This window comes from Ovis aries, chromosome 12, assembly GCF_016772045.2.
Source record: "Ovis aries strain OAR_USU_Benz2616 breed Rambouillet chromosome 12, ARS-UI_Ramb_v3.0, whole genome shotgun sequence".
Taxonomy (NCBI): domain Eukaryota; kingdom Metazoa; phylum Chordata; class Mammalia; order Artiodactyla; family Bovidae; genus Ovis; species Ovis aries.
The window spans coordinates 56701446-56715241 of NC_056065.1; the positions used below are offsets into that span (position 1 = coordinate 56701446).

Genomic DNA, 13796 nt, shown 5'->3' on the forward strand with positions numbered 1-13796 from the left:
CTTCACTACATGAAACAAAACTACTTTCCAAACACTATCAAATTTAAATTTCTATAATTATTATATATAAGTGGCTATCTTAATATAAGCCTAATATATTGAAGCCAATTTTATTTTTTGCCCACGTGGTGCAGCATGCAGGATCTCAGTTCCCCAAACAGGAATCGAACCCATGTCCCATGTTTTGGGAGCTCTGAGTCTTAACCACTGAACTTTCAGGGAAAACCCCTGAGCCAGTTTTTAGAATATAAAATAATGATAATGAATATATTTATGTAATACTTATTGCCAGATGTGCAATAAGGAAGTATTACACAGGAAAATAAATCACAGAAAGATTAAGTGACTTGCCCAAGATCGCAGTAAGTACACAGCAGAACTAGAATTGAAACCAAGGCAGTTCCAGGATTCATGCCGCTAACTACTATGCTATAACACTACTACTTGAAAACAGTACCTTATTATTTAACTTTATTTTACCTAATAACTAGTAGGGGTAAATAGATTTTTAAGCATGTTTTCTTCTGAGGCAATATATAGACAGTTGATAATATATTAACTCCAATATGAACCAATCTTAAACATTTTGCTAAGTACTGTGAAGAATGGGATTTAGAAAACTCTAGCCCTTGGCCTCATGGAATTCAGTCTAGGGAAGAGCTTCTGGGTTGGTGAACATGTAGGCTGGTGAGTGCATGAAGATGCTGGGAGAACGGCACACCTGGAGAGGGTATGGAAGCTCCATGCCCCTTCCCACATATCTCAGTTCTATTCTTTTACAATAAATTGATATTCCAGTAAGTAAACTGTTTCCCTGTTATGTGATCCATTTTAGCAAATTATCAAATCCTTGGAGGGGGACATGGGAACTGCCAATTTACAGCCAGTAGATTAAATATATGAGTGACTTCTTGGACATGCAATTATGATCTGAAGGGGCAGCTCAGTCTTGTGGGATTGAATCCTCAACCAGTGGAATCTAGGGCCACCTCCAAGTAGAGAGTGTTAGATAGAATTGACCTGAATTGATTTCCAGGACACTCTGCTTATATCTACAGAGAACTGGAGAACTAGTTGGTGTAAGAAATCACCTACACATTTGGTGGCCAGAAATATGGAGAGAGGTAATGAGTAAAGGAAATAAGTGTTCTCCTTTTAGGCATCAATATAAGACATTATAGTAAGAGGAAATAGAAGAAAGACAAAGGATAACTATTTTAAAAAGCAAAAAGAACAACTAGGCTAAATTCACTCTGCAAATGTGTTTCATAAACCAGAGAGGCAGAATCTAGAATAAAAGCATAAAGCAGAGACCAAGAACGTTTTGGAAACACATGAAGAAAGTTCATAAAGCTGAACTGTCATTATCTAAATGAAAACAGACCACAAATGGGAATGAAAATTGACAAATTTCTGGATCAAATCTACATTAACACTATTGTGAGTTTGGGGGGTACTAAAAATAATAATAATAATAAAATACATAAGATGGAGGAATGCTACTTAAGACCACGGTCCAAAGTCATCAACAGCAAGCACTCTCCACACAGTATACTGTATTACAACCCAAAGAAATTATTTTAAAATTTGAAAAGTGAAGAACAGAAGTCTCTGAATCCCTTAAGACTAAAACATAAAAGAATTCAAAAATAGAACTCCCTTTAATTGACATTAGCTTTGGTGCAGTTAGGTATCATTGGCACTCATTTATTTGACCTTCACTATGATTGAATAAGTACTCTCGCCTGGAAAATCCCATGGACGGAGGAGCCTGGTAGGCTGTAGTCCATGGGGTCACACAGAGTCGGACACGAATGAAGCCACTTAGCAGCAGCAGCATGACTGAATAAAAACATGCTGAAGTATTAAATTCAGTATCTTAATTTTAGTTTTTAGAGCTAATATAATTAGAATAAATTACAGTTGCCAAGACCTCGTCAATTATCTGAAATATTCAAAACTGAACAAAAGAATACTGATAAACTTCCAGGAAAAAGAAAAGCTGGTTAAAAAAAAAGGAGCAAAATTAATAAAACTATATATATATATATAAACAAAAAAGCACTAAAAATAAATTTTTAAAAAAATTTATATTGATTAGAATATCCAATATCCAGAACACTGACAACACCAAAAGCTGAAAAAGATGTGTAGCAACAAGAACTCTCATTTATTCTTGGTAGGAATGGAAAATTGTACAGCCACTCTGAAAGGCAGATTGGCAGTTTCTTTAAAAATTATACATATTCTTATCATATAAGCCAGTAATCACACTCCTTAGTATTTACCCAAGCGAGTTGAAAACATCCATTCCAAAAAAACACATTGATAGCAGCTTTAGTAATTAACAATACTTGAAACAACCAAGATGTCCTTCAGATGAATGGATAAACAGTGGTTCATGAAGACAATGGAATCATATTCAGTGCTAAGAAGAAATGAGCTTTCAAGTCATAAAAAAACATGAGGAAATTTAAATGTGCATTACTATGGGGTATATGGAAAATCTCTGTGCCATCTTTTCAATTCTCCTGTGAACTTAAAACTGCTCTAAAAAATGTCTTTAAAAAATATAAAAACAGTGAAATAACTCTTAAAGAGAAAACATAATAACAAAAAATCAAAAGAGAAAAGAAACAAAAACAGAATAAAATGGCAGACTTAAACTCTTTTACATTAAATGTAAATGGTTTAAATACAAAATTATAAGACTGCGTCTGGCAAAGTGAATGAAAAACCTCTGCTGTATATAAGAAATTCACCCCAAATAAGTTAGTGATACAACAAAGAACCCAAGATTCGGTAGGATGCAAAACATTCTTACCACACTGTGCAAACTGCAGGAAACACGTTCTTTACAAGCACGAATATTTCAAAATTTAATGAACTAACATGACAGTGCAAATATCATACTGTAAAAACCAAATTATTTTCTGATAACAATGCAATTGTAACAGAAATCCATAATTGTTTTAAAAAAAGGTCTCCACTGGTAGTACAGTAGATAAGAATCCACCTGCAAATGCAGGGGACATGGGTTTGATCCCTGGTCCAGGAAGATTCCACATGCCACAGGGCAATTAAGTCCATGTACCACAACTACTGAGCTGGCTCTCTAGAGCCCATGAGCCACAGCTACTGAAGCCTGTGTGCCTAGAACCTGTGCTTGGCAACAAGAGAAGCCACCACAATGAGAAGTCTGTGCATAGCAATGAAGAGTAGCCTCCACTTGACACAACTAGAGAAAGCCCACAGGCAGCAACGAAGACCCAACACAATCAAAAATAAAATAAACAACTTCTTTTTAAATGAAAGAATCCCAATAGCCAAGTAATAAATTTATCTATAAATAATCCACATGCCTAAGAAAAAGTATAACGAAAATTAGAGACTACTTTGAACTAAGGAATAACAAACAAAATGCCATAACAAAATTATTAGATGCAACTAAAAGAACTATGGCCTGAAATGTGTATATTATTAAAAATAAAGTCTGCCTACTAATAAGCATATCCAAGTTAACAAATTAGAAGAGAAACAACAAAATAAAACCAAAAAAAGTAGAAGGATGGACAATGTAATTAAAAGGAGATTAATTAGAAAATGGAAAACAAAAATAAAATAAAGAACATAAACAAAGCCAAAAAGTTGGTTCCTGGATAAAACTCATAAAATTGATACAACCCTGAATCCCTGACATGACCTGATCAAAGCAAACAAACAAAAAGAAAAATGTACAGCACCAATAAGCAGTCAGGAATGAAACACATCACTAAAAACTCTAGCAGTATTAAAAGCTTAGTATTAAGACCAATCTAATACTAAAAATTTTGAAAACTAAGAAGAAACAGACAACTCTAGGAAAAAACATAACGTGTCAAAAATGATATCTAAAACAAAAATCTGAATAAGCAGTAAATGAATCAACAAAATTTCTGCAAACAACAGGTCCATATAGCTTTTCCAGCAAAATCCTTAAACATTCAGCAAAGATATTCATCCTAGATTATACAAATTCTTCCAGCAAACAGAAAAAGAGGATACATTCTCCAACCAATTTGATAAAACCAACTTTATAACAAAACCGGACAAGATCAGTGTGTAAAAAGTTAAAGAACAATCTTATTAATGAATATAGATGCAATAAGGGAGCCAAAGAGGGCAAACAACTGTCCTACTTATCTACAATGAAGAACATTCAATGATAAAACTGGAACACTCCTGGGCAAATCAGGACAGTTGATCGCCCTAGGTGCAAAGTTGATTGAGTTTTTAATGTTAAACAAATAATGATCCATTTTAATATAATGAAAAAAGATTATATCATCTCAACTGCACAAAAATTCTGGAGAATACTCAACCCCCACTTACAATTAAAAAAAAATTCTCTTAGGAAACTGGGAATAGAAACTTAGCTCCTTGAATGATTAGAAAAAATACCTACCAAAAGCCTACAGAAAACATCATACCTAATGGTGACACGTCGAAAGCTTTCACTTTGAGATCAGCACCAAGACTAGGATGCCCCGCTATCACTTCTATTCACCATTGTACTGGATATCCTAGCCAGCAGAGTAAGACAAGAAAAATAAATAAAGGATATAAGGATCATAAGGAAAGAAACTAAACTGTTATTATTTGCAGATGATGATGTGTGCAAAGAAAATACAAAATAATCTACAAATAAATTATTAGAATTAATGATTTTAACAAACTTGCTGGATACAAAAAGAAAGTATGTGTCAAAATCAATTGCATTTCTATATGCCAGCAATAAATAGTAAGAAACTGAAATTAAAGACACAGACATCACTTAGAATAGCATAAAAATGATTGAAGACCTAAGGACATCTCTAAAATAGATATATAAGAATAATATCCTGAAAAAAATCAAAATTTTCGAGGCCATTTTTAAGGACCTATATATACAGAGAGAAATACCATGTTCAACGGCTAGAGGGCTCAATACTGTAAAGGAGCCTCCCAAATTGATCTATGGAGTCAAAGTAATCCCAATAAAAATCACAGCAGGTATACAATGGAAATGTATCAGCTGGTTTTAAAATTTATAGAGAAATACAAAGAGCTATGAATAGCTGCAACTTTCCTAAAAAAGAATAGTAACTTACTTCAAAATTCTAGTATTTAATACAATGTGGTATTGCCAGAAAGACAGACAAACAGACCAGTGGAGCAAAAGAGAGCCTGGAAACAGACCCATGTACGTATGGACACATGATGTATGACAGATGTGGTACTTCAAAGCAATGGAAAAAGGATGAACTTTTTAATCAAGGATGCTTGGACATCTGGATATTCATATGAAAAATTCCCAAGTAGATATATGTATGGGAAAAAAAAAAGAATAAAAGATTCAAGCAGATAATATAGCAAAACGTCTTCATGACTTCAGGTGGAGAAGAATTCTTTACCTAATAGAAAAGGCACTAATTATAACAGGCAAGATTAATAAATTTGACTCCACTATAGACAGAAACTTCTCTTCATCAAATAGCATCATTAAGACAATGAAAAAAGCAGCCCAATTAGAGGGGGAGAAAGATCTGCTATAGATAAGTAGGTAGATGAACAAAGAATTTATCTAGAATATATAAGCAAACCAGAAGGAAAATCAATGAAATAGAAAAGATGCACAAAGCTTAAACCAAGTACTTCATAGATACACAAAAATCCAAATGGCCAATTCATAGTACTGAGTACTCAACCTCATTATCCATCAGGGAAATGCAACTTAAAACCACAAAGAGATACCAATACATATCCCAAGATGAGCTAAACTGAAAAAAGTCTACTGATATCAAGTACTGGCAAGAATATAGTACAACAGGAACATTCCTACAATTCCTGTAGGAAGAGTAACCAATTCAACCACTCAGGCATTGTTTGGCATTATCTACTAAATTTGAAGATGCACATATCCTATGACTTAACAATTCCATTTCTACACATGAAGCACTGATATATATATACCTTGATAAGATATATAAATATGATAGTAACATTGTTTGCAATAACAAAAATGGTGTGTATTCAATTAATAGAATACTATACAACAACAAAGGGGAATCAATTATAGCCATATACAACACTAGGGATGAATCTTAACACTGAGCCAAAGAGAAGGACAAAACATTACATAAGGCAGAAGTGCATTTATATTAATTCAAAAGGAGAGACTTATAAATTAAAAATACTTAAGACTTTAGAACAATAAAGAAAAACAGAGACATCAGAATACTGACTACCTAAAGGCAAGGGAGAAGACTATAATCTGGAAAGGGTAGGCAGAGAGCTTTACTGCTGCTGCTGCTAAGTCACTTCAGTCGTGTTCAACTCTGTGTGACCCCATAAACGGGGGCCCACTGTGTCTGGGATTCTCCAGGCAAGAACACACGGAGTGGGGTGCCATTTCCTTCTCCAATGCATGAAAGTGAAAAGCGAAAGTGAAGTCGCACGCTTGTTCCCAACTCTTAGCGATCCATGGACTGCAGCCTACCAGGCTCCTCCATCCATGGGATTTTCCAGGCAAGAGTACTGGAGTGGGGGTGTCACTGCCTTCTCCGAGGGAGCTTTACAAGTCCTAGCAAAAATCTATCATTGGATCAGAATGGTGGTTACATGGATGATCGTGCTATGAATCTTTAAATTGTAATTTGTTTTACAAACTTTTCTATGCTTTATTTTGTATAAAAATATTAAAATGCAATATATTTATATTCAAAATAAAACTTCAAACAAAACCAAAAGGAAACCAAGGTCCCTCAAAACTGTCCTATTACAAGGAATTAAAAAGGTACTACAAACAAACAAAAGTATATTTTAAAATTAAATTGAATGAAATGTAAGGCAAATTGTTCAAATGCTGGTACAAATTTGCACCAAGGAGACTGGCTTTTACATAGAAACTGGAGCCCTCTTGTTCAATCTATCTTTGAACAAAGAATAGCATGTTCATTTAAAAACATATATTTGTTAAGTGCTGTGGTAGCCTGGCTCTAAGACAGCCTCCAGAGTCCCACCTCAGAATCCATAACCTGTATAATTTCCTATTTGTGTGGGCTGGACCCAAAAATTTGCTTCTAATAGAAAAAACAAAACATTTGTTGAGATGTAACTTTCAAGATTAAGCTACAGAAAGCATGTGACTGCCGTCTATGAAACTCTCTCATTTTCTTACTTTCTCACTCTGAGGAAGTCAGCTGCCATGGAGTAAGTTATCCTATGGAGAAGCCCATGTGGTAAGAATTTGGTATCTCTTCCCAACAGCCAATGAGTTAATTCGGATGCATTCCTATCCCTGTAGAACCTTAAGATACCTGCTGCCCTGGCCAACCCCTGGATTGCTTCGCTTGGTGAGAAACCCTGAGCCAAGGCACTCAGTTATTCTACGCCAGGATTCCTGACACTAGATAGAAAATGTTTGCTGTTTTTAAGCCATTCATTTTGAGGGTAACTTGTTACACAGAAATAAATAATTAATGAAAATGCCTACTCTGTGCCTTGCACATTACCTTCTCAATACTCAAAAGAGAGTCAATAGAAAAAAATAAAAAACAAAAATTAAATCTACAATTCTAAAAGCAAGATGTGACCCTTGAACAAGTAAGTATGTTAACTCTGAAAAGTAGATTCAACTGCCCTATTAGAAGTTCTGCATAAAATCACAAAGCTAATTTCCAGAGTCTGAAAGCTAATCTTGAGGGAAAAAAAAAAATCAAAAGCAGTAACTGAATCCCTGGTCAATCTGTATTACTTTATAGTTATATGCTATATCCTTCTTGCCTGAAACGATTTCAAATCTAAATACGTTGCAAACATTAAGACACTCTAGAGAAGTGTGAAAAATCTCAGAGAGAAAAGAAAACCTTAATAATTCAGGTCATAGATAATAATCAGCCATTTCATTTAATCCCCTGTTATCCTTATGTTTGGACTGTTCACTTAATTGATTCATTATCAAGTCATTTCCTATGTCTTAATTTCATTCAATGAGTTCAAAGTCTAATATAAAAAGAACCACATAAAACTACTGCAAAACAATCTGATGTTGTTTTAGGAGGGGAGAAAGTATGTAGGAAACAGAAAAAAACTATCACTTTTCCAAAGAATTTGCTACAGCAATGATGGTTGGGTACTGAATTAACAATTTTGCTTCCACATGTCATAAAATGTTCAGCTTTATTACTTAAACTATGGTTCAAGGACCAAGAGCATCATCATCTGGAGCTTACTAGAAATGTAGATTTTTAGGCTCCAACACACACCCTCTTCATCAGAACTTGGATTCTAAGAAGATCTTCAGGTGATTCTTAAATTGAAGTTGAAGATAAAGTACCCACCAAAAAAATAAAAGTCATTTAAGTATACATAAGCCTTTAATTTATAATGAAAATAATTTTAATAGTTATTAAAACATATTAAAATCACAACTGCTACCTCAGCAAAAGTTAAAGGAAAATACAATCATAAACCATGTGCACAACATTTAGCTATAAACAGAAGCATAACATGGAAAAAATCCAATCTGAACAAAGTAAAAAGAAAAGCTAAAAATAGACATCATGAATAGTCAAAAAAAAGTGGAAATATCAAACTAAGATAATATAAAGTTCTGGCAATGCACAGTTATCAAAATAAGTTCTCATCTTTTTACTTTCAAAAAATAATAAAGACTGCCTGAAGCCTAAAATACATGGTTATATTTTTTGAGTGAAAATGACCTAATTAGACAATTGAAAGTAAAAATGTAAGTAAGATTTGAGTCAGTTAGGAATTTAAATATAAAAGAGTTTTCAAAGTTATTTTAGCATGCTACTGAGAATATAGGATTTTATCTTTGGTTTTCCCATATTTTGTACTATTGTGAAATGACTTTGACATGTTTAAATGCTTAGTTAGCACACAATGGTTATAAAATTGCTAATAAAAAGTTATTTTTTAGTTATCCTGCATGGCTTACGCTTTCCAAGTTCTAAATAGGTAGCTATATTTTTACTTGTTTTTCCTCTCCAGCATTCATTTTAATCATAGGAAAACTGTAACTCATATGTTTTCTTTTCAGGGTGAAAGCTTGAGCCTAACTATCATTTGAGCCTAACTTTTCATTCTTTGTACCTATTCTTTATAGCTTTGAGGTAATGTCATTATTTTCAAATCTACAGAAAACGTTTTAACTCATCTCTAAACAGGGATTTTTAACATATCAAGTTGCAAAGGTAAAAGAAGTTAAATAACAAAGCTTAAAAAAAAAACAAACACAACTCCCGAAAACTCAAATGCTTTCAAATATTTAAATAAAAACTTAAGCCTGAAGTGCTTTCACAAAAATGGGGACAAGAATCAACAACAGTAAAGAAACATTATGTAAAACACACAAAATAATATACCTCTCTCTTATTTCTTCTTGCAACCTTGAGGAATTCCATAAGGATCTGTAGCTGGGCTGCATGTGATTCCTATAATAGAAAATTATAATTGTTCTTTTAAAATACAACTTTGAGTTCAAAGTCTTCTTTAACACCACAGTATAATCAGTATGAAGCAACTTTATTCATCCATTTAAGTTAGTCTCACTTCTATTTTGCCAGTTTCTTATTCGCTAATTGGCATTTTTAAAAGCAAGCCATTACGGGCTTCCCCAGTCGCTCGGTGGTAAAGAATCTGCCTGCCAACGCAGTAGACACGGGTTCAGTCCCTGGTCCAGGAAGATCCCACATGCCATGGAGCCACTAAGCCTGAGAATCACAGCTACAGAGCCCGGGAGCCACAACTACTGAGCCCACACAGCATAGAGCCCATCTCCATGACAAGGGAAGTCACCAGAATGAGAAGCCCTCAGGCCACAGCTAGAGGGTGGCCCTTACTAGCCACTCAAAATCTGAAGCATCATACTACAAAAAAGCACGGCCACTTTGGCTTGCAGGATCTTAGTGCCCAGACCAGGGACTACTCAGCCCCTTGGCAGTGAAAGCAGAGTCCTAACCACTGGACAGGCAGGAACTCCCCACTTCACTTTCAATGAACTGAAACTAGCTCAAGCAACAAATGAGCTCCAACTCAGCTGAATTCCTGATCAGACCAAAGAGGTCAACCTCTCATCCTGGCTTCCTGACAAAGGAGAAGACAAGACCATTCAGGAAAAGAGTATTAACCACTTTATCTATACTGCTCTTGAATATAGAACATCTAAGACATAATTTTAAAATTATAAGACATGAAAAGAAGTAGGAAAGTCAAGAGAAATAAACAGGCTAAAAGAACAAAATTCACAGAAGACTCACATGCTGGGATGAGCAAAAAAAGAAAAAAAAGACTGTAAAATATTTCTATATATTATTACAGAATTAAAAGAAAAAATGGACATGAGTGAAAAAACCAGACAATTAGAAAAGAACTGGAAAATCAAAGCGTAAATCCTAGAAATGAAGAATACAGTCTGAAATAAAAAAAATTAAAACAAAATGACTTCAGATAAAGTTAGGAACAGATGGACAGAGCAGAGGAAAGAAATAACAAATTCAAAGACAGATTAAAAAAAAAAAAAGAAGCACCAGAAAAATGAGGGATAATATGAAAAATAAAACATGTAATTGGAACCCTAAGGAAAAGCAGAGAGCACAGGGCTGAATAACGTTCACATGTTCAATAAACAGATTCTCTTGTTCCGTGAAACACAACCAGAATAAACATTTTTTAAATGAAACCTAGGAATACCACAGTCAAACTACTGAAAACCAATGTCAAAAAGAACATCTTAAGAGCAGCTAAAAAGGATACACTATCTTAAGGGGAAGAACAGCAAGAATGACTGAAAACTTCATCAGAATCAAAGAAGCAAACAGAAAATGAAAATATATCAATAAGGTGCTAAAAGAAAAAACAAAAAACCAGACTTCTATGAAGATCAAACCTATCAGCTCCACAAGAAACAGAAAAGAAATCATACAGACAGAAGGGAAACGACTCGGAAGGAACCTCATCTACAAGAGAAAATAAAGACATCTCAAAGGGTAAATATATTGGTTCAAAAGGGTCCTTTTCTCTCCTGTATTGCAACATATCTTCAAAAGACTAGTGACTTTTCAAAGCAAACATAGGTGGAGTTTATAACATTTATAATTTGAATCACAAAAGGCAGGAGCTTGGTAAACTGAAATACTATAAGGTCTTACATTTTCCAGAAAATGGTATATAGCTCACCCTTAAACAACTCAGGTTAGAACTGCACGGGTCCACTTATACACAGCATTTTTTCAATAAATACAGACTATAGTACTACATGATTCACAGTTGGCTGAATACAGATGGTGAATTGTGGATATGGAGGGCATATTATAAAGTTAGATTCAGATTTTCAAACTCACAGGGGTCAGCATGTCTACTTACTGCACTGCTTAAAGATCAACTGTATATTTAATGCTGGTTTGAATAACAATGTCCTGGAACTGTTACACTATAAACTCAAGGTTGAGTGTGAAAAGTGAAAGAGGAATTCTGTAATCCTTAGAGAAACCACTAGAAATATAATAATTATAAGCAACATGCAAAAAATAGAGACAATAACACGCGAAAATGAAATCCTGGAAATACAATGCTCTCTAAAGAGAAGAATAAAGAAGAAACAGAAAATAAGGAATATATGGAAAACCAAAAAACAAATACAAATGTGGTGAGCTCAAACCCAACCACACCAATGACAGTATTACATTTAAATGAACTTGAGCATTTGAATTAATGAGCTTACTAGATATCATTAAAAATTCAACTACATACAGTTAAGAGACACACTTTTTATTTTTTTTTTACTCTACAAAAAGCTTTTATTTTTTTAATATATATTTATTTATTTTAATTGGAGGCTAATTACTTTACAATATTGTATTGGTCTTGCCATACAGTGACATGAATCTACCACAGGTGTACATGTGTTTCTCATCCTGAACCCCCCTCCCACCTCCCTCCCCATCCCATCCCTCTGGGTCATCCCAGTGCACCAGCCCTGAGCACGCTGTATCATGCATCAAACCTGGACTGGTGATTCGTTTCACGTATGATAATATACATGTTTCAATGCCATTCTCACAAATCATCCCCCCCTCGTCCTCTCCCACAGAGTCCAAAAGATTGCTCTAAACATCTGAAGAGACACACTTTTAAAATATAAAGGCAACAATAAAACGGAAGTACAAAGACACAGAAGAATATACCATAGAAATGCTGGTCATAACTAAACTACGTAAGCTATATTATCAATAACATAAGAAAATATAAAAACAGACTTCAGAACACAGTCTATTTCCAGCATTAAATGTATACAATCCATAGTGACATAGGGGATGATTCATCCAAAAAACAACACAATCCTAAACACGTATGTACCTAATAATGAGCTTCAAAATATATGATGCAAGAATCATAGAAACCAATGAAAAACAAATAATCAAAAATAGTTTTAACAAATCCCTGGCAACCCACTCCAGTATTATTATCTGGAGAATCCCACTGACAGAGGAGCCTAGTGGGCTACAGTCCACAGGGTTGCAGAGTTGGATACAACTGAAATGACTTGGCACACATCAATAACTGATGCAGCAAGGGAAAAAAAATATCTGAATAAGAGTTCCAAAAAATAGCAAGGAGAGATAAGAAAGCCTTCCTCAGTGATCAATGTAAAGAAATAGAGGAAAATAACAGAACACAAAAGTCTAGAGATCTCTTCAAGAAAATTAGAGATACCAAGGGAACATTTCATGCAAAGATGGGCTCAATAAAGGACAGAAATGGTAGGGACCTAACAGAAGCAGAAGATATTAAGAAGAGGTGGCAAGAATACACAGATAACTATACAAAAAAGATCTTCACAACCCAGATAATCACAATCCTGTGATCACTCACCTAGAGCCAGACATCCTTGAATGTGAAGTCAAGTGGGCCTTAGAAGTATCACTATGAGCAAAGCTAGTGGAGGTTATGGAATCCCAGGTGAGCTATTTCAAATCCTAAAAGATGATGCTGTGAAAGTGCTGCATTCAATATGTCAGACAATTTGGAAAACATAGCAGTGGCCACAAGACTGGAAAAGGTCAGGTTTCATTCCAATCCCAAAGAAAGGCAATGCCAAAGAATGCTCAAACTACCACACAGTTGCACTCATCTCACACACTAGTAAATTAATGCTCAAAATTCTGCAAGCCAGGCTTCAGCAATACATGAACCATGAACTTCCAGACGTTCAAGCTGGTTTTAGAAAAATCAGAGGAACCAGAAATCAAATTGCCAGCATATGCTGGATCATCAAAAAAGCAAGAGAGTTCCAGAAAAATATTTATTTCTGCTTTATTGACTATGCCAAAGCCTTCGACTGTGTGGATCACAATAAACTGTGGAACATTCTTCAAGAGATGGGAATACCAGAGGACCTGACCCGCCCCTTGACTTGTATGCAGGTCAGGAAGCAACACTTAGAACTGGACATGGAACAACATACTGGTTCCAAATAGGAAAACGAGTATATCAAGGCTGTATCCTGTCACCTTGCTTATTTAATTTATATGCAGAGTACATCATGAGAAATGCTGGGCTGGATGAAGCACAAGCTGGAATCAAGATTGCTGGGAGAAATATCAATAACCTCAGATATGCAGATGACACCACCCTTATAGAAGAAAGTGAAGAAGAATTAAAGAGCCCCTTGGCGAAAGTGAAAGAGGAGAGTGAAAAAGCTGGCTTAAAACTCAACACTCAAAGAACTAAAATCATGACATCTGGTCCCATCA

At 34.8% G+C, this 13796-nt stretch overlaps 1 protein-coding gene across 9 annotated transcripts in view; it reads right to left on the reverse strand.

Moving 5' to 3' along the window:
• COP1 (COP1 E3 ubiquitin ligase) overlaps window positions 1-13796 on the reverse strand; it is a 231608-nt gene that overhangs the window by 159589 nt on the left and 58223 nt on the right. For 7 of the 9 annotated variants that reach the window (XM_027975896.2, XM_015099327.3, XM_060396629.1 and 4 more), the window contains exon 6: window positions 9408-9476. The exons of the other annotated variants lie outside the window; for them this stretch is intronic. In XM_027975896.2, the coding sequence (XP_027831697.1) occupies window positions 9408-9476 (69 nt within the window). The remainder of the gene's footprint in view (window positions 1-9407; window positions 9477-13796) is intronic. 9 annotated transcript variants of the gene reach the window in all.